General features: G+C 40.3%; 1 protein-coding gene across 3 annotated transcripts in view; it reads right to left on the bottom strand.

The window, feature by feature from the left end:
- Window positions 1–1,312: 1,312 nt before the first annotated feature.
- AIG1 (androgen induced 1) overlaps window positions 1,313–26,387 on the bottom strand; it is a 74,887-nt gene continuing 49,812 nt past the window's right edge. The window contains exons 4-6 of one of the 3 annotated variants that reach the window (XM_032215238.1): window positions 10,345–10,460; window positions 5,396–5,559; window positions 1,313–2,087 (exon numbers count right to left, since the gene is read on the bottom strand). In XM_032215238.1, coding sequence (XP_032071129.1) covers window positions 2,050–2,087; window positions 5,396–5,559; window positions 10,345–10,460 — 318 coding nt within the window. In that variant the 3' untranslated portion in view covers window positions 1,313–2,049. Of the gene's footprint in view, window positions 2,088–3,389; window positions 3,973–5,395; window positions 5,560–10,344; window positions 10,461–18,383; window positions 18,487–21,135; window positions 23,325–26,387 lie in introns of those variants that run through there. The other 2 variants (XM_032215239.1, XR_004255177.1) reach the window with 2 other exon arrangements.

Below are 26,387 nucleotides of genomic sequence, written 5' to 3'. Positions count from 1 at the left end.
TCTTTTAACCGTTGTTGCAAATAGTAAATGCAGTCATAAGCCACTTACCAAGGAACAAGTCCCATTACAGCATTCCGATCTCTCACTTGGACATAAATAGGATTACATCATAAATTCCTCAGTTATATGGGAAAAACTGTACTATGGTGTATATTTGGTTACTCCTCATTTTAAAGCTTTTCCGTTAACTGTACCATCTCTTCATTTTGGTACACAAGATGTTCTTCCATCTTGTTGAGTGTTACCTGCTTCTTCCCTCATTTTTGTCTTTAAAAACATGTATTTCAAAGTTGCCCTTTCTGGCTATTTCCTATTATTTCAGGATGTTATGTTTCAGTACTTTATTAGTTCTCTTCTAGTCCACTATGTTTAGATCTACTATTGCTAAATATTTTTCTAGTTCAAAAGGACTAGGCAAATCATACCAATGATTTATTAGGATCTTTTCAGGGGGATGCCCTTAAATGAAAAATCATTATACTGTAATAGGAAGTTCTGTTGGCAAATGTGATCATTTATCAGAGTTGCCACCGCTTTTCTCACTATTGTCACACCAAATTGTATTGGTCTCATCAGAATTTTCCACAAAATTTCTTTGGCAAGTAAAACACATATACAGCTAGCCCATGACTTATGACCACAATCGTGCCCAAAATTTATATTGCTAAGTGACAGTTGTTAAGTGAATTTTGATCCATTTTATGACCTTTCTTGCCACAGTTGTTAAATGAATCACTGCAGTTGTTAAGTTAGTAACAAGGTTGTTAAGTGAATCTGGCCTTCCCACTGATTTTGCTTGTCAGAAGGTCATGCAAAAGGGGATTGCATGACCTTGGGATACTGCAACCGTCATAAATATGAGCCAGTTGCAAGTGTCTGAATTTTGACCATGTGATCAGGATGCTGCAACAGTTGTAAGTGTGAAAAAGGCTCATAAGTCACTTTTTTCAGTGCCATTGAAACTTTGAACATCAATACATGAACTGTTGTTGAGGACTACCTGTACTTTCAAACGTTACATTCAAACGTTAATACACACACACACACATGCTGCTTGTATGTTGGAAGCTGTCTGTTTTACATTTGTGAAGTTATTAATACTAATTTGAATCAGCATGCAGTTAGAGCAGTCTATTTCAAGAACAATACTTCTGGCACGATTGGAACCTTTCAACCGATTCTCTAGTGTACAACACTATAAAAGTTACCTGCTTTTCTCCTGGGATCTTACAGCAGGCCTCCCAAAAGTTGTGTAGTGTATTGTTCACTTCTCACACTGCATGTTCAATACGCTCTCTGTCATTCTGAATCATTTGGGCATCAGAACCAGTATTCAGTTGTTCCCATTAGATGCATCTCCATTCCAGTTTTCTTTGTGTAATATGGATTATAAGCCAATATAAATAACTATTACATAGCAGTATCCCATGAGTTATTTTTCATTTAGGAAAAAATTTAATGAAAAGAAAAAGCCTCATGAGGATGAACTTTGTCATTTGTTAATAGGGTGGAAGCTCATCAAGATACCCGACGTTGTCTATAAAAACCCAAATAGAGAGAAACATTTGGCCATTAGCTAATGGGAGAAGGGAATGTGTTCTTTATTAATATGCAAGAAATAATATGCATGTGTTTCAATTACAAATGTAATTGTAAACCTCCTGAATTTGTTCAAAGGGACTTATCTATCCTTTCACAGATGCAGCTTTTTGAATTAACCCAAATGATTCAAATTTGACTTTTCTAATGTTTCCAAATCTAAGACAAAATAGATCTTTCTTAATTCTTAATGTAATTGCCCGAAAGACATACACACACCTTCTCTTTCTGTATAAATAATGTCATATTCAGCATATGAGGTATAACCATTTCCCAATTTATCCAAATGTTGTAGCACAGCTATCAAGATTATAAAATTAACATCCCGTTTAAAAAAACAAAGTATTTTGAATGTACTGTTAACATAAATAGCCTCTGAAATTTCTTTTGATGTTATGAGATGCCGTTCATATAACAGCAGGTCTTCTATTTTCTTCTTTTATCCTGTGTTCAGTCTGATTTAGGTTTTCCTTTTCCTTCTTCTATACCTGATCACAACAACAACAAAAACAGCTTTTGTGAAATGCTTGTGTAAACAAGAAAATGAATATTGTTATTTTTCTTCTGCATAAATAGATTTAATTTACTGGTCTTCCCAATAGATGAGGAGAGCTATGTTAGTCTATCGCAGGGGTGTCAAACTCAATTTCATTGAGGGCCGCATTGGGGTTGTGTTTGACCTTGGGGTTCCTGGGTGGCCGTGGCTAGGGTGGGCATAGCCACTTTGATGTCACTTGTGTTGGGGGCACTTGTGGTGGCCTGAGTGGTCTGCCAGTGAAAATGGGCTCCTGAGCTATGTTTCTGGCTGCCACAGCCTCCTACAACCATCTGGCAGTGAAAATGGAGCTCAGGAGGACCACGAGTAGCCCTTGCAAGCTCTGTTTTCAGCTGTGACAGTCTCCTGCAACCCTCTGGCACTGAAAACAGAGCTGGGGGGGGGGAGCATTCATGCCTTTAGTTTGACACTTCTGGTCTATGGTAAAGAAAAATCAGGAGGTGTCTGATAGTTCATTTAGAGTAACATATTTTATTAAAGGCAGAAGTTTTTTACAGCTCACTTTATCAAATCAAATTGTTGATCTGAAAAAGTACCTACCAAGACACTGATTTTTGAATGTTAACAAAATACAAAGTTCCAACCAAATATTTTTATTGATTTTATTTCATATATTAACCTGCATCCCTTGGAAACATTTTGAGGTACAACGATAAGACTTGGAATGGTTTGTTTGTGATAAAGCTATATTTTATTCATATTTTAAAAATTAACAATGTATTTTTCTAAAAAGTAAAAAAAAGAACGTTCTTATATCTTATAAAAATATATCTTTATATTTTACTATGTACATTATTATCATTAACAAAAGTTAAGTTACATTTTCTGCTATTCTTTTAAGTTAGACTATTACAATATACTTTTATCTGCAAGTAAACATCCATCAAATAGTTCCTTGATCCGAATAGTTCTCCATATCAAGGCTTCTTGCTAACTCTAAAATGTTTATTCAGGAGGCTTTCTCTGAAATAAATATGTATAGAAATACAGCTATAGTATTAAGCCTAATTCATTTTAATACTGCTATTCTTTCTTTTTAATTTTTTTGTGTAATTTTATTGAGTTGAAAAATCCCAATAATTATAAAAATGATCATCTAGAGCAGTGGTTCTCAACCTTCCCAATGCCGCAACCCTTTAATGCAGTTCCACATGTTGTGGTGACCCCCAACCATAAAATTCCTAAGACCATCGAAAATATGTGTTTTTTCATGGTCTTAGGCGACCCCTGTGAAAGGGTTGTTCGACCCTCAAAGGGGTCCCAACCCACAGGTTGAACCACTGATCTGGAGGCTGCCATTGTTATACCATAATATGCAAGGAAATGTGACCATTTCTTTACCCTTTTAATTGCTAGGTGTGGAAAGCTGGCTACCTTAAAATTCTAAGTAACTATGGACTCTTTTTAAAGATGTTCATATTCTGGTTTTGATTATAGCAGGCATGCAAGGGAATCTGATAGTAATGAAATACATAATAAGAAAACAATTGAGGTTGGTTAAAACCAATAGTTTAAATACAGTGAGCTGCGTATTGTTGACAAACTCAAAACAATCAAATTGCAGTCAAAGGTTTAAGAAAACAAACAACAGCATGGCTCTAAGAACACAGTTTAGATTTGGCTACTACGGTTGTGCCAATTTCTAGTCTTCTGTTTCCTTTGCTGCTGGAAGAATATTTTCCACCGAGTGGTTTAAATATCCACAATTTTATTTGCTTTTTATAAAACGGTCATCTAAGCTTTGTTGAAAAATATTTCATTGCTGATGGATCCAGTGTTCAAAATCCTAGCATCCAGGCTTGTGAATCAAATCTGGCCTGGAGAATAAGACAATTTTATTTTTTATTTTGCTCACGTTAGTGGTTTATTTTAGAGAAATCAACTGTAATTTATTCCGTTCTGGTATTTAAACATAACTTTTTTTTTAAAAAAAAAGGTTCAGATTAAGAATTTCCATTTGTGGAATTCTTATTTTTGTCATCTTGTTTCCTACATCTGGCATGTACATTATTTTAAGATAAGTTAGGAACTGCACACTATTTAAAACACTATCTGACATGTATATTTCTGAACCCTCTTTCTGTGTGATCTGCAAGAAGATATTGATGAATATTTTCCAAATATTTTACATCAGTCCCCAAAGTTAACACAGTTAATACAAAGTTAATACAGTTAAGCAGTCTCTTCACTGATGCAATTAGAATACTGCTTAACTGAGTGTATTCATGAGCACATTCATGTAGTTCAGGGGTGGGTTTCGACTGGTTCGCACCGGTCCCTGCGATCCGGTTGGTCGCCGAACCCGGAAGTAAGTAACTTCCGGGAACGGCGAACCCCCCCCCCCGCGCCCGCGCGCGCCCGCACACCCGCGCCTGCTCCTTACCCGGTTTTTCTGAATTCTGCGCTTTCCACGCATGCGCAGAACGCATACAGCGCCTGCGCGATCCTCCAGGAGCAGCTGGAGCATCGCGCAGACGCTAGTACACATGCGCGCGCCGCGTGCGTGCATGAGGATGCCGCGTGCGTGCGTGAGGACGCCGCCGGCCTCGTTCCAACCGATCCGGTTGGAACGGGGCGAGAAACCCACCCCTGATGTAGTTTTATTTGCAACAATAGCAATGTTGTTTGCTCTTCTCTTCCTCTTGCATACTTAGACAAATTATTCCCTGCTACTTCATGGAAGTTTTCTATTAATCATGTTTACCTTCTTAAGCCCAGAAAGATTCTGCCACCTACTGAGAGATGTTACTACTTCTTTTATAATTACAATCAACCAAAATAAACCAATGTTTATATTTGCTTTTGAAATCTTCAGAACATGCTTAAATGACTTCATACATCCTACTCCTATTTTATTTTATGGATGGGGTGGGGTGAGCATGACTTTGTTATATTATATAAATCCAGGGGATCTGTTTGAGTATTGATCAAACCCAGTAAAAAGGTTAATTCAATAATTTAGATTTAGTATTTCTATGAATACAGCCAGAATCAGATAAGAAATCAACAAAAAAAGCTAATCAGGCAGATGTTTTTAGCTACAAGCTAGCATTAATTACCTCACTTTCTGTCCAATCATGTTTGTAATAATATGTGAAATAATGATCATATTTACATTTAAAGAAATAATGGAGTTACTTTGTAAAACTATTTCAACATTAATATTAAAAGTATGACGTATAATAAAAGTAACTAAAGTATGATTTTGTATTCAAAAAAGTTTCTCAATCCGATACTCACATTTTTGTGTATCCCATATGCAGTTGTTTAGTATTTCACCCAGCAAGTAAAAGATGTTTATTACTACCGTTACAGTGGCAAAGAAGATAATTTTAGCAGTTGAACCAAGGAAATCCAGGAGAGGATATACCCAAACCCCAGTCACATGATATATCCAACAGACCCTAAGAAAAAACACATACAGAAAATACTATTAATAATGAAGTATTCAGTTAAAAACACAATAAATAATTCACTTGTTTTCCTAAGGGCTCAATCCAATGCATGCTTGCTCAGAAACAATCCACACAATGGGGTTTATTCCCAATTAAATTAGTATAGAATTACAGCCTTCACAGCTCCTATCACAAGTAGGAACAACGGTTCTTTCCATTCACAGAAGGACCTATAGACCTAACTCACTCTATGCATCAACTGTGATACTATTTGATTTCCAAATAACATATTTAACATTACTTACAATCAAAGGCAACAAAAAGTGAGATATCTGTAGAAAGCAAGGAAGATAATTTCAACAGATATAAGTCTGATTCATTACCAAAACAGCAAGGAGAAGAACATAAGTTAAGTACACAATCAAAATATATGGCCCAGACACCTCTCTAATACACTGCAGTATAAAAAGAGGAAGAGAAACAGCACAATTAGATTCAAAAATTCTGTTTATAGCCAATCTCAATAAAAGTAGTTTTAGCCTTCCCGGGGAGTTGGGTCTTGATAATCTGGTAAGGCTGACTGCGTTTTCAAAGTTTTTGTCTATATCAAGCATCAGCAACACTGATATGTTCAAATTTGAAGCCCAAAATGTGTGTGTGGGTACTTGTGTAACACCTGTCTGTAATTCCATAAAGCAGCTGCATTTTTTTTCTCAGCACTGAGCTCTGAGAAAAGCTATCTGATTTCAGAGATTGCAAGCATTATGTGTGACTTCCCTCAGGCTCCAAAACCTATTTTTGCCTTTGAAGCCAAAGCACTGCACAGATCGGTGGTCTCAGTTTCTTTCTGTCCATGCTTCATTCAACAGGAAGGACTGAAACTATTTACATAAGCTCATTAAAATTTCAATAAGCAATCTTTACTTCTTTCCTGAAAAAAGTTAGGAAGCCATAATGAAAGAACTCAAGCAACTAAAACTAGATAGATAGATAGATAGATAGATAGATAGATAGATAGATAGATAGATAGATAGATAGATAGATAGATATAGTAGATTCTATACAATCTTTACAATAGCAGAATTGGAGGGACCTTGGGAGGTCTTCTAGTCCAAAGCCCTACCTAGGCAGGAAACCCTATACCGTTTCAGACAAATGGCTATTCAACATCTTCTTAAAGACTTCCAATGTTGTAGCAGTCACAACTTCTGGAGACAAGCTGTTCCACTGATTAATTGTTCTAACTGTCAGGAAATTTCTCCTCAGTTCTAAGTTGCTTCTCTTCTTGATTAGTTTCCACCCATTGCTTCTTGTTCTACACTCAGGTGCCTTGGAGAATAGTTTGACTCCCTCTTCTTTGTGGCACCCCCTGAGATATTGGAACACTGCTATCATGTCTCCCCTAGTCCTTCTTTTCATTAAACTAGACATACCCAGTTCCTGCAACCGTTCTTCATGTTTTAGTCTCCAGTCCCCTAATCATCTTTGTTTCTCTTCTTTGCACCCCTTCTAGAGTCTCCACATCGTTTCTACATCGTGGTGACCAAAACTGAATGCAGTATTCCAAGTGTGGCCTTACCAAGGCATTATAAAGTGGTATTAACACTTCATGTGATCTTGATTCTATCCCTCTGTTTATGTAGCCTAGAACTATGTTGGCTTTTTTGGCAACTGCTGCATACAGAAAAAAACTAGGAATAATACTTAGACTTATATACTGCTCCATAATGCTTTACAGCACTCTCTGAGCAGTTTACACTGTCATTATATTGCCCCCAACAATCTGGATCTTCATTTTACTGACCTCGGAAAGATGAAAGGTTGAGTCAACCTTCAGCCAGTCAGGATCAAACTCCTGGCTGTGGGCAGAGTTATCCTGAAACAACTGCACCACCACCCATAACCTTTTGTCTTTTTCCCCCCTGCCTGATCCTCTCTTTTGTGTAACAGAATCAGTTTACAAAAAGTTCATGAGAAAATAAATCAGGAAACCAGCCCGAACCTGCATAGAGTGACCTATTTTTATTGTAGTTTAGACTACACATCAGTTTGCAATTGGTCAGGGTAGCTCTGTTGTTTAAAAAACAAGTTTGGAATTGCACATTCACAACTTTTGGATTAGACAATACAGATATAAGTGAACAGTTAGCCTGACCAAATTTAAAGTGAAACTATATTCCTTAAATATGGGGCTTGGGGGTGGGGGGAATAAGTGCAGTGTGTCCCAAAATGCTTTGTATGAAAAACTCTTTAAATGTTTCCATCTGCTTCATTACTCCCTAATAAATCAAGATAGATTTGCTAAGCATATTTTTGAAAAAGCATTATTGAAATCAGTAGAAAATTTCTCACCCCTTTAATTGTGCTGTTATCAAGAGAAATCACATCTTTTCTCTTAGATGTTCTAATTCAAACAGCAGAAATTGATACTTACCAATTTGTTAAGTTTTACTGCAGAAGCTTTGTATGTGAATATTCTGATTAATAGCAGTCATTTTGAAGGGATGAAGGATAATGGGGGGGTCAAATTCATTGTTGGAACACTTCTTTAAGATATAGTAATCTTATTTTCCAATTAACATTGTCTGTATGAACAATTTCTCAGCCGAATTTGGAATAGATTTCCAGCTGGAAGCAGTACAGGATTAATCCTAGAGTCTTTGAACCCTGTAATCTATGACTTTGAATAAATTGTCACTTTTGCCCTCAAAGCAACATTACAAATAAGTGAAAGATCATATTAACAATGAAAAAATAATTGATTTAAATTCTATATCAAATATAAAGACAGAACTATCTATGATTAGCCAGTTAGCTAAGATCTGCTGTATACAATTAGTCTCGCTATCTTTCTCTTCTTTGGAAGAGTGGCATTAGCAGTATTCTTGCAATGTCTATGTAGGGAATTGCAAAAAGTAGTGCTGCTGTCATGGAAACATTTACCTGATGGCCTCTGTTGTGGAGTTCTTTCCTCCTTGAATGCATGCTAACTCAATACTACACAATAATGGCTTGATCAACCTTAGGCATAAAGCTTCCATACAAGATTATTTGTTATTAACTCTAATGAATGCCTTCAACAGTACAATTGTTGTACTGCTTATTATTAGATAAGCAGAAGGGAACATGCATTAAAATTCATTTTAGAGTCCCATGCTGTAGCCATTTGGTTGAGTCCCTACCATTTTCCGGTCTTATAAAATAACAGGCAATTTAATACTGAATATGCCTGGGGGGAAAAAGAAATGGTCTGAATTTCTAGTCAAGGTAAGCAAAGGGGAAAAAGGAAAAATAAAGAATTTAAATGCACATATTTCACTTTTAATATGGGAACCCAAAATGAAATTCTTGTTTCTTTGTAAAAGAGTTAGAAATCATAACGATTTCAATGTTTGCTTATAGACTAACAACATTTACAGACATGCTAAGACTGCAAATTGTTTTCAGATATTCAAGAAACCTGGATTATTCCCTGAAAATAGTCTTGGCCTAAAAAAGAAATGCTTTTTGGCAAATAAGGCCCAAAAATGTGGCAACAAAACCCACATCCTGAAATATTATGGTTTCAGAATCTGAAAGTAAAGATTATAGCCCTGGAACTAGGAGGGCATATTAGACTTTGAACTATGGCGCTGGAGAAAACTCCTGCAAGTCCCTTGAACTGCAAGATGATCACACCGGTCAGTCCTAGAGGAGATCAACCCTGACTGCTCTTTAGAAGGCCAGATCCTGAAGATGGAACTCAAATATTTTGGCCACCTAATGAGAAGGAAGGACTCACTGGGAAAGATTGAGGGCAAAAGAAGAAAGGGATGACAGAGAATGAGGTGGCTGGATGGAGTCACCAAAGCAGTAGGCATGAGCTTAAATGGACGCCAGAGGATGGTAGAGGATAAGAAGGCCTGGAGGAACGTTGTCCATGGGGTCATGATGGGTCGGACATGACTTCGCAACTAACAACAGCAACAACAACAATTAGACTTCTTACAGAACTGATTTGGCTTTAGGTAGAATGGGGCAAAATTATGATCTTATATTATTTATACTTCTTCCTGATTCTATAGATAATCCTTCTTCCAAGGAAAGTTTGTTTTCTCCCCTCCCTTCCTTCCACCATTTACAGACCTCAGCAATTAAGCAACAAAAAGAATTAACAAAAAGTTCCTCAGCCAAACTGTGAAGACATGAAGATGCCCTTTTGCAATCCCCCAATTTGCATCTATTAGCTTGAAACTGGCTAATAAATCTCCTCAGAAGGCACAGTTTTGCCTCCATATGTCATCTAATTATGTCAGAGATGAAAAATGCAACACTCTTAATACTCTCATTTAAAAATTAGAAGTTTTTTCCCCCATCTAGTCTCTGATTATTTCATTTCTTCTGAAAAGCCTTATAAAGGTTACAATTTGTACTTTTCCTATTTTAATCAATACAGGAGATCAAAACTTTGAGTTTCTTAATTCTGTTTCAAATTCAGATACCAGCTTGAATTGGGCAATGTTTCAATTGCTTTGAGGTAAAGTGCCCTTCTGCATAAATCCTTGCATCCATCTTTACTTGAATACTTTTGTGAGAAATAGAAAATTTATTTTTAAATGTGTTGATTGGAAAAAGAGAAGGATATAGAACAAATTCCTAAATAATGTTTTATTGGAGGGGGCAGGGAGAAAGTCCCTAAAAATATTAGCCATATAGTATCAGAAAAACCACTGTGTGAAACTTTTTATCAAATCCTGCTTGGCAAGACTGAGATATCGATGATTAGATTTCACAATGTGAAAATGCATTCCTTACCATAATATGTAGCAAACTGAAAAAGTACACACAGCAATCAGTCCATAGGTCCTGCTGGGATATTCATGATGGGTCGTTCGCATCTCAATTAATATAAAGGGTAAAACAGTTGTATGCTACAATGAAAGCAAGATAGGAGTAAACAATTCATGAATTTTCTATAAATTTATTTATTAAGCAATTATTGAATTAGCAATAATCATTAGCTCTCTCAAGACCATTCCAATGGCCCCTTTAGTTCCCACCATTCATTTTATCTATTGTTTACCCTTGTTCATCTTCCTGCAACCTTGCCAAGCATTCTTCTATTCCATTATCTATTTCCATCGACTTTCCCAAAAATTCTCTATATGAGTTTTTACATGCTGATCATTTGGCCTTCTTGAAACTAACTACTGTATCTTCTTTTTCTTACCCTTTCGCAATCTCCAGCTTTCTGCAACCATAGGCTGCAGTTAGGTGACTTTTTAGAAATAAAAACTTGTTATTTAATATAATAGAATTGTTCACCAGCTCTTAAAAGTGCTGGTGGTAACAATGCAATCATTAACATAAACTGAAGAACAAACAATGTTTCTATTTTATATACACTGCTTCACAATCACTACTTTTTTTTGTAAAGACTGAGCCTAAACAGAATGTTAAGTTTCATGATGTGATTTGTTAATTATTATATACAGGAGCATGAAGTTTTAAGTGATGTTTAGACTCACAGTTGACAACCAAATACAAATCAGTATAAATACAGATTCAGCTGCAAGAATTGCAGTAGGAAGTAACAGTAGAAACAAACTTACTGGAAAGGAAAGATAGTAAACAAGAAATAAAGGGCTACAATTGTTCCAAGTGCAGAAGAATCTTATATAGACATTTGAGTAAATTAAGCATATATGGGATCAGAGGAAAAGAAGCCTCTGGTTCAGGGGTCTCCAATCTTGGCAACTTTAAGACTTGTGGACTTCAACTCCCAGAGCTTTGCTGGCTGAGGAATTCTGGGAGTTGAAGTCCACAAGTCTTAAAGTTGCCAAGGTTGGAGACCCCTGCTCTGGTTCATTGGTAGCTGATTTTTAAAAAAAGAACAAGACGCAGGTGGTAAACATCAATGGAGAGCTTTCACAAGTGACATTTGAGGTTAAAAAGAATCTCCCAAGAATCTGTTTTGGAACTGATGCTTTCTAATACCCTTAAAATAGAACTGGAATTAGCAATAAAGCATTGGATATTTAAAACAAACAAACAAAAAGCAATGAAGAACTTCATAAAATTAACTTGACACTGGGCATTGTAACCTAACTTATATTTCGATATGCAAGCAGTGGGTATTATGACAACCCTGCCTCCCCTCCCAATTGCTCAGTAAAAACACATAAACTGGAGTGTTGAACAGTTACAAGTTTCACATTGAGGATTAACAGGGAATTAAAATAATAATGGTGTGAGCACACTTGAAATATTGTGTGAAAAATGTTACTTGTAGAGGTAGAAAAGTTGCAGAAAAACATCAAAATGTTTTCTCTATGATGAGTGACAATATTTGTGGTTTTATAGTTTAAGGACAAAAGTGAGAATGAACAGTTCACAATTCGTGTACTTTCACTTCCTATACTTACATTGATGGACTTTTCCCATCAGCTGATGGCCTAATATTGTAGTTATCAACAGCAGACCAATTGTAGGTTAGTCTGCTTCAGAGTGAGATATGAAAGTTTGATTATGAGCAGCAGGAAGAAATCCTGTTTGTGTCTTTCTGTAATAGATATAATTATCAGTACAAAATTCTAATTCTACATTGTAAAGTAGGTAGTCTGCTTAAAACAAACCTCTGAAAGAGAACTCTGTTAAATAAAAATACATTCCCTCTGTTAAATATAAATACATTCCCTCAGAATGGACTTTGATCACACTGATGGACCATCACTTAAGTATGAGGCAGAGGTGTCCTGCAGCTCCTAAAATTGCCAATGAAGTCCTACGAGGGAATCAACAAAGGGATAGAAATCAAGATTGCAAGAAGTAATAATACCCCTCTATACTGTACTGGTGAGGCTACACTTGGAATACTGAGTCCAGTTCTGATTTCTGGCACCATATGAAAAAGATGCTGAGGTCCTAGAAAGAGTGCAGAGAAGAGCAACAAAGACGATAAGGGTTCTGGAAGCTAAATCGTATGATGAAAGATTAAGAGAACTAAGTATGTCTAGCCTATCATAGGGAAAGCTTAAGGGCGACATGATAGCAGCCTTCCAATATTTCACTGGCTGTCTGAGAAGAGGGGATCAACCTATATTCCAAAGCACCTGAGGGCAGGACAAAAAGTAATGGATGAAAGATCATTAAAGAGAGATCCAACCTATAACTAGGGAGAAATTTCCTGTTAGTGAAAACAATTAATTAATGGAACGGGTTGTGTAGGTGGCTCCATCACTGGAGATTTTCAAGAAGAGATTGGACAACTATTTGTTCAAAATGGTATAATGTCTCCTGCTTGGGCAAAGGGTTGAATTAGAAGACATCCAAGTCCCTTTTTAATCATATTCTATATTGACTTTCTGGACACCTCCTACAAACATTCCTGCCCTCATCCGTTGTCAATGTTCAGCAACGTCTCAAACCTCATGCTTTCCACTGCCTGCCCCAGGATCAAGCATTTGTCTAGGAAATAGCATATCCTCCACAATAGCCAAGTTTTGACTTTTATAATGGTGTATGCTGCAATACTTAACAGAAGTTTAAATAGGAAGTATAAACAAATGTCGTCAACCAGAATTCCTGCCTTCCAGATATCAAGATAAATTATATTATAAATTGCCACACTTTGTTCAACTCCCATCCAATCTCCACCCAACTTGATACATGTCTAGAAGTAACCCAAAGTATCAGGTGTTTCATGTTTCAATTTCTAAAGTGCCTACTATTTATTTTATAAGCAATCAAATGAAACAGAAATGTCAGTGAAAAAAGAATGAAAAATGAAAAGTTCAGTGCTTAATAAAGAGCTATTCCAGTGGTTCTCTTAACTTCAGCATAACTACCAATTGATGGAAAATGCAAGCAGGAGGTAGCTTCTCCTTGCTACCTGCTAGCTGCCTGTCCACTATGGACAGATGTTCCATTGTGAGACTAACTATTCCTTCAATCTGAACTTGTTTCACAGTATGTTTTTGTTCTTGTTTTATTACAGCAGCTTCATTCTAGAAAGCAACCATTTTATGCTATTATAATTTAAGTTAAACGAATGCTATTGTAGCTCATAAGTAAAAAACATGCAATTATCAATATATGCAATAAAACCTATGAAGTGGTTACAATACTACCTCATGCAAACAGTATTAAGTTAATGCTAGATGAAGCTACACTGCCAAGCATGCGCCAGTATAATTAATCAAATATATTGCCTCCAAGAGGTTATCGATTTCTGGTCATGACATATTTTCCTTATGAGGTGGCGCAATGTTGGTGCCTCAGATGTGCTGGCATGCATTTTTCAGTGACTAAGCCTTAATCCATCTTCCTGGCTCCTTGCCACTGACATCTGCAACTACTCATGTCTGACAGTCTCATGCATGAACTACGTGGCTTCAGTTTTGGACAAAATTAGTACAGGAGTTTTTCGGTATACTCTGAGCATAATCGAAAGCAGATAAGTACGGGGACATATTTTCAGAGGATAACATACCTATTACAAATATTTTTATGTAAAATTATATCCATACATTGCAGCAACATGAAGTATATTCATTCAAAGAATTAAATGTTAAAATTTTATACAGTGCTAATTATTAATTATTATTTAGCATTTTATGAGAACATGACAGAAGAGAACTAAACATATACAATATAATATACGTGTAGAATTGCAAGCCTGGGACAGTATGTTAAACAAGCGACAATAAAAACATTAAGGTTGCATTATTAACATTAATAATTCTATATGTCCCTTCCCCATGTTCCATATTGGTAGGTTATTTTATATATAATATACTGTAATACACATATCATGCATCACATACAGTGTTTCCCCGAAAATACGACATGTCCTGATAATAAGGCCATGCCACATTTTTCTGGAGGGCAAAAATATAAGCCCTCCCCCGCAAATAAGCCCCCTGGACAACCCCCCCACTTCCGACCAGGCAGAGCGCCGCTCACCAACCTAGTGGTATCCCAAAGGTGCCAAGCTGCAGTAACTGGAGGGGGCAAAGGTGATCGCGTTGCTTGGTGCCTTCGGGATACCGCTAGGTTGGTGAGTGGTGCTGTGCCAGCTGAAGAGGGGGTTGCCGGGCGGCTGCTCTCTTGTGAGCGGGCTCCCAAAGAGCCGGGCACAACAGCCACCCGGAAAACCCCCTTTCCAACCTGGCACAGCGCCATTCACTGACCTAGGGGTATCGACAAACCGCATGAGCACCTGTTCACTGCTTCCCAGCTCTTGTGGCTTGCCGCCTTCGAAATACCAGTGAATGGTGCTCTGCACGCTGGAGAAGGGGCTTGCGTGAGTGGCTGTTCCGCTCCTGCTTGCAAACCTCCCAGACTCACGATGCCTGGCCCATCTCTCCCTGCACAGCCAGGGCACCTCCACCACTGCCATCCCAGCATGGCTTTTTCAGCAGCTTCCAAACTGAGTCTTTCGGCAATGGCCGCTCTGGGCGTATGCTCTATGGTTGTGGGCTGGCTGTTGCCAGTGCCAGAAGACTCGGTTTGGAAGCCGCCGAAATAGCCATGCTGGGATGACAATGGTGGTGGCAGCGGTGCCCTGGCTCTGCAGGGAAAGCTGGGCCAGGGCATCGGGAGGCTGGGAAGCGCGTGAGCGAAAGCAGAACAGCCACTTGCACAACCCCCCCACTCCAGCCATGCAGAGCACCATTCACTGGAATGGTGCTCTGCATGGGGGAACCGGGCCGCGGTGAACAGGTGCTCACACAGCTTGGCGATATCCCTAGGTCAGTGAATGGTGCTGTGCCTGGCTGGAAAGGGGGTTTGACGGGTGGCTGCTCGTGAGTGTGGTCGCTTCATGGCTGTTGTGCTGCGCTGCTGCGAAGCGCAACACAGCCATTCACCCATGGAGTTGTGCCCGGTTCTTTGGGAGCCCACTCGCAAGAGAGCAGCCACCCGGCAACCCCAAAACAATAAACTCTCCCCTCATAATAAGGCCCAAGCCATATTTTGTGTGTAAAAAGAAAATAAGACCCTGTCTTATTTTTGGGGAAACACTGTAGTATGTAAGATATAAAACCCAACATTTTTGTAAAGCTCCCCAAAATGCCATGTATCCATTGTCCAATGCTCATTTCTAAATAGTTATCCTATGAAACAAAGAAAAGGATTATTATTTTTTATTTGACAGATGAAGATTCCAGAGAAGAACAGATGGGCAGTCAAGTACCATGCCAATGATTAGCATGACAACCAGTCATTTCAATGGAATGCTTTCTACATGTTTTTGTCAAAGCATATTTCAGTCCAACCACAATCTCAAATGGCATTTTCAACTTATCTAGTACCATTACATTACTGGATGCCTATGTAAAATTGGAATGGGATTAACACCTTAACTTTTCTGGTCTGTTCCAAAGATGCTTTTTCAAGAGGCAACTAGACTTTGTTTTTCCTTGAAGACGTTTTGCTTCTGAAGAACTGAAGAAGCTTGTTGAATGAGAAGCGAAATGTCTTCAAGGAAAAACAAAAAAAGTCCAGTTGCCTTTTGAAAAAGCACTTTTAGGACAATCATGACCTGGATCACTGAGAATTTCCATAGATATTTTCTGGTGTGTAACCTCTGGACTGTTTAGTCAATGGTAATGTGAACATGCATATATCAATATCTAGAATTTTGCTTTTCTTTACTTTTAGTAGTTAACAGAATCAATGTTTTATTTCAAGCAACAGTAATTGGTGTTTTCCTAGCATAGTGTTTCTAGTTCATAGGTCTACATAGACCTTGTTTTAACATTCTTTCTTCCTGTTTTTAAATCTATCAAGGGCAGTAATTTTTGATCTAGTTGCATCTAAATGGTGCCATATGGGCCATGATATAAAACTAGATAAACATAGAAAATACTGATATCTGACAGGAAGTCACATACAAGAAAATCAAGATTTTTCTCTTTTGTTTCATAAGAAATAATGGACAAGAAATAATGAATTTAAGTTATAACAAGATAAATTTTGATCAATTTTTAGGAAAAGTACAAGGGAAATGGCAGTTGGGCACTAGAACCAATCAGAAATTGTTTGGCTCTCTTATATGTTTTCATATAAGGATTGGAAAACTGTATGTTGGAGATGCTTTAATCTGGATGCCCACAGTGAACAAGGTGATGGATTTGATATCTAAATAGCATTTTTCAACTTTATGGTGCTATAATGCTAAATAAAAATTTGAAAATAATTTCATCTTTAAGTAGGTTACACTAATTCTCAAATGATGACCATTTTTGACAGCTAGAGCTTTATATAAAAAAAAACCTTCTGGAGTAAAGCTTTATCGTGCCTTCAGTTCATTGTTAGATCAAATGCACCATTGTTCATTGGTGCATTTGGTCTAACCGCCTCCATCAATAGGGTGTTGGCGTTGCTCACTGTTATTTTTTATGTACACTATATTGCCAAAAGTATTCACTCACAACTGCTTCTGATTATTTGGATAGGTGAGCAAATACTTTTGGCAATATAGTGTACATTCATTTGGATTGTATACCAAAACATTTTTTCTGGGCTTCCATTATCTTTGAAGACTATTGAGAATAATTCTGCCCCTTTTTCTCAGTCCCATCAACATTTTGCAAAACAAAGAACTTTGCCAAATGTTTTAACATTGCTCATAATATGAGACACTTGGGAGATATTTGTGAAGGCTTAAATTAAATGTTTTCCAATAACAACATGAATAATAATGATTATCTTGGCAGAGCTAATGCAATTTAGTATAAGAATTTGGTCCAAAAATGGTGTAGGATCCCAGTTACTGTAGGGTGGTAGAAAAGCTTTTGAATTTAACAAAAGATCCAAATAATACATCTTCTTCAGTTGCATTCATTTTTATTCATTCGGTACTAGGGGGAAGGAAGATATTCGTTTCTGGTTCTACTACAGGAAAAAGTATATATCTGCATGCACCAATGCTAGACATAACCATAAACAATCTACTTTCACTTTTGCCTATAAACAACTACTTCCATTATTGTTAATGACACACTGACTTACACTGACATGTATATAGCAGGCTTTATATAGAAAAAGTATCATATTAAACATGATGGAGTAATGTTAATATTTGCTTATCACAGAAATTTCATTAGGGCTCATTTTAGCTTTGTACTTGTTTAGATTTATTATTATTGTGTTTTTATGATTATAATAGATTTAGCTATTATGATATTTCACTTTAACTTAGGCAATTGTTACTCATTATATGCATTGTTGGGCCTGCTATATGTCCATGTGAAACAGAAAGCAATTAAATTATAAAATTAATTTGAGAATTAGCTTCATTATGAACTGACTAATACTTTTAGTGACAAAAGCAAATTTATTAGATTAAATAGTTATGCAATCTATGAACTGGATATCAAACAAAGTAGATATTTTTTATTCTTTACATAACCTTGCATATTTTCATTAAATTGATATTTTTTGTATTTAAAAATAACTGCTAAATTTAATTCCATGCAGGGACAAAAAGGCAGAAAGCTAACAGTTGTGCAGATTGCTTTTGTGGTCAGTCCAGTCTAGGATGTCATGAAGAGACCTCTACCACTCCCAAAATGGCATCTACTTCCAAAATGTCACCATGCCCCTCTGGATATGAAGGCTTTATGCAAATCAATCAGTTCTCCTTTCCAAAAGTGATCTTCAGAAAAGCTAAGTGAAGAGGGTGGGGGGAGGAGATGTGGAACCCAGTGGGGCAGGAAGCAGGCCCAAGACCTGTGGGGACCCAGCTGGGTAGAAGATGAGCCCAAAGGATTCAGCAGAGTGGGATGGGAGTAGGGCCACTGCAGTATATCCCTGCAGTCAGTCATAAATGCAGGCAGATTGCCAAGTACCTGAATTTTGTTCACATAACTGCAGGGGTAGTGCAGCACCTGCCAACTTCAGGTACGGGTCCGATAAATCCTTGTTCAGAACCATTGCAATTTCTAACAGTTGCTGAAAGAATGGAGGTATGAATGGAATCAGTTCAATGGACGACTGTTTAATACTGTTTAAATACAGTTTAAATACAGGGGATGTGGACAAGGCCATACGAGCTGTGAGTGCCTCCACCTGTATACTGGACCCGTGTCCCTCCTGGCTGGTTGCCAACAGCAGTGAGGTGACACGTGGCTGGATCCAGGCGGTCGTGACCGCCTCCCTTCGGGAGGGGCACTTCCCCGCCGCGCTTAAAATGGCGGTGGTGAGACCCCTCCTGAAGAAACCATCCTTGGATCCAGCCGTTTTTAACAACTACCGTCCAGTCTCCAACCTCCCCTTTGTTGGGAAGGTTGTCGAGAAGGTGGTAGCCTTCCAGCTTCAACGGTCCTTGGAGGAAGCTAGCTACCTTGACCCCTTCCAGTCCGGCTTCAGACCTGGTTACAGCACAGAAACCGCTTTGGTCGCATTGACCGATGATCTCTGGAGAGCCAGAGATGGAGGCCATGCGTCCATCCTGGTTCTCCTTGACCTCTCGGCGGCTTTCGATACCATCGACCATGGTATCCTTCTGCGACGACTGCGGGAGGTGGGGGTGGGAGGCACTGTTTTGCAGTGGTTCTCCTCCTACCTCTCGGACAGGTCGCAGTCGGTGTTGGTCGGGGGGCAGAGATCGTCCCTGAGGCCCCTAACATATGGGGTGCCACAGGGTTCGGTCTTATCCCCCCTACTATTTAACATATACATGAAACCGCTGGGCGAGATCATTTGGAGGCACGGGATAAAATACCATCAATACGCGGACGATACTCAATTGTATCTGTCCGCCCCGTGCCAACTCAATGAAGCGGTGGACGTGATGAACTGGGGTCTTGAGGCCGTTAAGAACTGGATGAGTGTTAACAAACTGGTACTCAACCCAGACAAGACCGAGTGGCTGTTGTGTTTCCCTCCCAACAATTTGGCCAGTGTTCCATCGCTCAGGCTGGGGGGTCAAATTCTACACCCCTCAGATAGGGTTCGCAACTTGGGAGTCCTCCTGGACCCACAGCTGACTTTTGACCATCATTTGTCAGCTGTGACCAGGGGGGCATTTGCCCAGGTTCGCCTGGTCCGCCAGTTGCGACCCTGCCTGAATCAGGAGGCACTCGCAACAGTCACTCGAGCCCTTGTGATCTCTAGGCTGGAATACTGCAATGTGCTCTACATGGGGCTGCCTTTGAAGTGCATTCGGCGACTGCAGTTAGTCCAGAATGCAGCCGCGCGAGTGATAGTGGGCGCACCGCGGTTCGCCCACATAACACCCATCCTCTGCGAGCTGCACTGGCTACCTGTCGATTTCCGGGTGCGCTTCAGGGTATTACTCACCATCTTTAAAGCCCTCCATGGTAGTGGATCTGGGTACTTGAGAGACCGCCTCCTGCCGATTACCTCCCTCCGACCAATTAGATCACACAGATTGGGCCTCCTCCGAATCCCATCCGCCAGTCAATGCCAACTGGCGACTACGCGGAGGAGAGCCTTTTCAGTAGCAGCTCCGACCCTGTGGAACGACCTCCCCGTTGAGATTCGCACCCTCACCACCGTCCAGACCTTCCGCACAGCCCTCAAGACCTGGCTATCCCGCCAGGCCTGGGGATAAGTTTCTAATTCACCCCGCCCGAGTGTTGAATGCTGAATGAAAGTTGTGTTTTTTACTGTTTATTTTTGTCACATATTGTTTTTGTTTTATATTGCACTTCCCCTTTCCCTACGAATGTAAGCTGCCCTGAGTCCCCTCAGGGAAAAGGGCGGCCTATAAATCCCAATAAATACAAAATAAATACAAATACAAATACCAGTTTTCTTTTTAAACTAGTATTGTGTCATGTGTGTCAACTTAGATGGACATCACATCTACACATGTACAGAACTCCCTAAACATATTTATTGTAAAAAGCAATTACACATTTAATATAGTGTAACAATATTTACAATACCTTCCAAAGAAGTTCTTGGAATGGTTTGCGCATAAGAAGCTAATTCAACCAAATGCGGAAATTGTCAATACAAGTTGTATTCTTATGTTGTGAGTTTACAATGGCTTAAACGTATTTTTAGCAACTCCCCAAATCATCTGAACCTTGATTTGGCAGAGATTTTTGGTTCATCAAGGCAAAATGCTTAAACTCAACTCAACAAAGAAATTTTCTTTTCATCAAGGCAGAATCCTGATTTGGATTTTTTGTTTGTTGTTTGTTATGAATACTTCTTAATTGCCAATTTGAAAATTTTATACTCCAGATAAGCATCAAGTGTTCTTGGTCACTCTTCTGCCACCAGCCTAAATTACACAATGTGTATTTTAATATGAAAATACCACCTGTTAAATAGAAACTTAATATGCTTAGCAATAAGACCATTGGCTTCAGGTGCAAATGCTGATGCAAACTAGTCTAGGGGCTGTATTGTTACTTCTGCCAGAATGATATTAATAACTATCACTGCCAAATAGGAACACTGTTAAAATTAACAAACTCGTATAAGAGAATTAGAATGGGAGAAAACACTTACTTGTGTTTACAAAAATCATAGAATTAGAAAATGTCATTTAAGGAATTGAGTCCAACCCCGGCCCAGCCTCTCCTTGAACACATCCAGCAAAGGAGATCAATCATTGGTACTTACCTGGACATCGATTCTAATGATGAGAGAGGGAGGTGCTACCAGTGGGCTATCATCAATCTTGATTGGTCCATCGACTGAGAGAAAATTGTTTCAGCCACGCCTCTACTCCTTCTGTCCAGTTTCCTCGAGGTCGTAGGGAGTAAACCTGTGAATCAAATGTCACAACAAGGAACAAACAACTCCTCCCCCCAAGCCGCTATCCTACTAGGGTGGGAAGGTAGCCCCTCCCTCTGTCATCATTAGAATCGACTTTCAGGTAAGAACCAACAATCGTTCTCAATGATGAGCAGAGGGAAGTGCTACCAGTGGGACATACACAAGCTAGCGTCCATAGGGAGGGAAAAATTATAAATCGGTAACGGCTGATGGAGCCAATACTCCAACACTCTACGGCCGAAAGATGCATCAGCTGACACGTAAGCGTCCAATCTATAGTGTCAAATAAACGAAGTAGGGGTCGCCCAAGAAGCTGCCCTACAGATATCCTCAAATGGCGCTCTAGTCGCCCATGCCGCCGTGGTGGCCGCACAGCGAGTAGAATGCGCAGTGATTCCCTGAGGGGGACTCTTGCCTTTAGTTTCATAGGCCAAGGAAATCGCTTTCCTCAACCACCTACCTATCATGTTAGATGTCACCCTTGCACCTTGCGTGGACGATTGGAAGGACACCAAAAGAGCCTCTGATTTACGGAACGAGGCCGTTCGCTTGAGATAAATTCTCTGTGCCAGAATCACTCCCTAGAGTGAGACAGAGCCGGACAAAAATTGGGCAACACTATCTCTTGTGCCCTATGAAAAGGAGTATTAAGTTTTGGCAGAAAGGCAGAGTCCAACCTTAAGGTTATCCTATCCTGGTGTAAAGTGCATAGATCGTTATGTGAAGACAGAGCCCCAATCTCTGAGATGTGTCTAGCCAAAGTTATAGCAATTTAAAAAATTACTTTCAGAGTTAGAAGTTGAAGAGATACCGAGTGAATCGGCTCAAAAGGAGGTCAGTCATAGCCTGTAAGTCTCACGTAGGGAATCTATGTACCACCGGAGGGGCAATATTGGCAGCCCCTCTTAAGAACCTCCTAATTAAAGGAAGATGAAATAGGGGAACCTGACCTTCGCCTAGCAAAATGGTGGAAAGCGCCGCCATTTGACGACGTAAGGTGTTGTATGCTAGACCCTTGTCTGACCCATCTTGTAAGAAGTCTAAAATGTGAGGCACCGACGTGTCCTCTGCTCTAATAGACGCCAACCATGTAGCATTATTTATTCTAGTGGTTGAAGGTCGCCTGGCTGCGTCTAAGGTGGAAATAACCTTAACAGACACTTGTGCCCTACTCAAAATGTCCCTTTCAAGTGCTAGGCGGTTAATTTGAGCCATTGAGGCTCTGGATGAATTAACACTCCCTGGCACAAGCAAGTCTCCTCCCTGAGAATTCTCCAGTTGGACCAAGTCCGCATACCACGGCCTCCTGGGCCAGTCCGGCGCTAATAGAATTATCTCCGCCCCCTCTGACACTATATTCTTGATAGTCCCTGGAAGAAGGGGAAGGGGAGGGAAGGTGTAGAGAAGGCCTGATGGCCATCGGCATCTCAGCGCATCCATGTCCTTGGCTCCTTGAGTCCAATATCTGGTCACAAATCTCAGCAGTTGAGAGTTCGCCGGAGTTGCAAACAGATTGACAACTGGAGTCCTGAATCTGTGGCAAATACGCTAAAATATGTCTGGGTGAAGCTGCCACTCCCCGTGATCTACTGTGGCTCAACTGACCCAGTCCGCCTGGTGATTGGCAATCCCAGAAATGTGATCCACTACTATCGATATCACATGAGCCTCCGCCCACGAGATCAGTCTGTGTGCCTCTGTCCACAGAGCCCTGGAATGAGTCCCACCTTGCCTGTTCACATGTACCTTCATGGCGATGTTGTCGGTGAGAAGTAACACGTGTTTGTGATGCAAGTCGTGCTGGAAATGCCAGAGAGCGAGACGCCCCGCCTTGAGCTCTAGATAGTTGATGTTGTGATGCAAATCTGTCTTTCTCCAATGGCCTTGCGTCATCTTTGATCCCATCAATGCTCCCCAGCCGAAGAAATTTGCATCTGTAGTCACTGTTACTCTCTGTGACTCTCTGAACTGCAACCCCCAGTTGCGTGCCGCTGACAACCACCGTCGGAGCGACATGTGGACCTGTGGAGACACTGGAATGGCCAAAGGTGAGTTGCTCATCATTTCTCTCTGATATGGGATCAAGGCCCACTGTAATGTCCTTGCGTGAAAACGCGCCCAGGGAGCTATCCCTCTGCAAGAGATCATTGTCCCCAAAAGACATGAGAAATCCATTATCGGGACCACCCTCTTGACCCGGGTTTCCAGAACTAATTGTTGCAATTTGGATTTACATTCTTGGGACAGAAAGACCATCCCTGCCTTGGAGTTAATTACTGCTCCCAGGTGCAGCAACCTCATGGTGGGAGTTAGAGAACTTTTATCAAAATTAACAGAGAATCCGATCCATTGGAGGGTCTTGATGGTGAGTTGGACGTCCCGCACGGTCTGCTCATAAGTATGAGCCTGAGCCAAGACATCATCAAGGTAAAGTTGTAATCGCACAGGTATGGACCTAAGGAAAGCTGCGACAGCCGCAATGACATGGTGAAAGTCCTCGGGGCTGAAGCCAGACCAAAGAGTAGCGCCCTATACTGATAATGAACTCCCTCTTTAGCGAATCTAAGATATTGGTGGGAAGGTAAGATAGGGATATGTAAGTATGCTTCGGTGAGATCTATGGAGGCCATAAAGTCACCCTTTCTAACACCCTGTAATATGGAGGCCAATGACACCATTTTAAACCGGTGGTATACAATGAATCTGTTCAGATGTTTCAGATCCAGGATCGCTCTCCACCCTCCTTATTATCAACTTTTTATCAACCTGCCAGTTCTTTAACCACAGGAGGTGTCTTGAGGCTACAGAGGCAGACAAAGCTCGAGAGGCAAATTTAACTGAATCAAGAGTGGCATCAGCGGAATATTGGGTCACTGCAACGATCTTTCATTGTGCGGGCGTCCTCTGGGGGTATGCATTCCTGCAATTGTTGTAGCCACAATAGAGTTGTTCTATTGAAAAAGGAAGCAGCAGCTACTGCCTTAATGGCCCAAGTTGAAGCCTTATCCTTTCTAAGGATAAGTTCTGCTTTCTTATCCTCAGGCTTCAGCTTGTCTGCCTCATCTCTCGCAACTACGACGGCTGAAGAAGACAGAGCGGCATCAGGGGTGTCAACCGCAGGCACCTGGAGGGCCTGAGAGAAGGTTTGCTCCATATTGGAATGACAGGAAGCTTTACAGACATTGCCAGCTCATGCACGGACTCCTCCCCAGTAAATGACCCCTCACTGGCAAACCTGGAGCCTCGGCCTCCTCGTTAACATGAACCGCTTCGGATCCCTTGTCCACACCAACCAGTCGGTTCTTAACTGTTTTTTTGGAACCTGTGGACTCTTTAGCTTGTGATTTCATGCCAGAGGAAATCCCATGGGATATTGCAGAAGCAATTAATCTTTGAATGTTAGGGGTTAAATTCTGCAATTCCTCATAATCATCCTCCATCTCTTCAATGTCAGGAATCTCCACCTGGGGAGCCAGCGAGGGATGAGGTATGAGGAAATCTCTAGAAGAGCCCTGATGGCCCTAGGGGAGACAGAGGGGGAAGGGGAAACATCTATTCGAGTACCTCTACCCTCTCTAGTGGGAGATGGGGCTAAGGATGAAGCAGGACTAGAAACTCTGAAAGGAGACCTGCTCGCCCAGCTCTGTTGATCCAGCAAAGGTTCTGCCTGGGCCACACGTTTCTCCAGGGCCCTCTGCCTTCGTTGTTCATCTCATAAGGTGGCCTTGGACGGTTGTTGTGCCACTGGCGTTTTCACGGCTGCAGACATAGGTGTCGCCCCAGCGACTGTCATCTCAGAACCCTGAGTCCCAGTTGTGCCCTCTTGTCTGGAAGACATGCCTGCGCTAATCTTCACTTGCTTCACTGTGGAAAATGGACTCAATAGGTCCTCCTTCCCTTAATTGGCTTGCGGCTCCAACTGGAATGACCTTTACAATCCTTTCCAACTCACTATAATGAAGGCTGCAGCCTCGTGGCACCTAAAATGGCCACTGCTAGTCTTTTTTTAAAGTTCAAAATAGCCCCCACTTGTCCTTGCAACTCAAAATGGCCGCCACCTTCAATTGATGGCCGGCCGCTTCAGTAGAAATGGCGGGCATCTGAGCAAAATGCTGGATTACATGGCGATAATCAAATACAGCACTTAGAGAGCTTGCAGGGAGCCCCCTGCAAGAATCCCGCCAGCGCGCCTGCCGACTCCTGAAAAGCGCTTTGGTAGCTGCTGGCTCGCTGCAAGGGAAGGAGAAGGGCTGTCAGAAAAAACTCTTTAAAACGGAGCCGAGGCTTTTCCTGCCGCCCAGGGCCACAGCCGCCCGAGCCAGCTATAATTTAACTTTCAAGCCACCTCTTATCTCGTCTGCCGTGGAGCTGTAATTTTAAACACTGTCGGATCCATCCGAGTGCGATCCGGAGCCGTGCGAGGAGGCGACAAGCCCGACGCCTCCCCCGCTCACTGAATCAATATCTCCAAAGTTTGACGAAATTTTGATAAGAAATAGACCGAATTTGCCAAATTCTCCTCAAATAATGGTAAATCTTACAGAAAAAAAATGTAACCCACAGAAAATAGCAAGAGCTATGAAGAAACCCAGCCTAATTGGGCCATAGACTGAGAGGAAACTGGGCAGAAGGAGTAGAAGCATAGCTGCAACAATTTTCTCTCAGTCTATGGACCAATCAGGATTTATGATAGCCCACTGGTAGCACCTCCCTCTGCTTATCGAGAACTTACAATTTTATTTCAACGACCAACTGTTTTGGCTTATATTTCATCTGTTCCTGCAACTTTCTGATTTGGTAATGATTGGAGTATTGATCTAACTTTATCTTTTAATACTAAGTAAGTATGGAATATCTTCTAGAATCAACAATTTTAGCCTACTTTATCATACTTCCCTAACTTGTTCTTCTTCTGTTTCAAATTTCAATCAATATTTTAGCAATCATTTTATTTTATAATTTTAGCAATCACACATTCATCATTTGTATACAATTGTTTTAAAATCAGTTTTACAATGTTCAACACCGTACATTGTTTTATCTATTCTAAATCTTTCTGATTACCGTAATAATAAAACTATTAGCTGTGCCATCAG

Source organism: Thamnophis elegans, chromosome 4, assembly GCF_009769535.1.
Source record: "Thamnophis elegans isolate rThaEle1 chromosome 4, rThaEle1.pri, whole genome shotgun sequence".
Classification (NCBI taxonomy): Eukaryota; Metazoa; Chordata; class Lepidosauria; order Squamata; family Colubridae; genus Thamnophis; species Thamnophis elegans.
The sequence above is the reverse complement of the archived record's forward strand: the minus strand, read 5'-3'. Positions and strand labels throughout refer to the sequence as shown.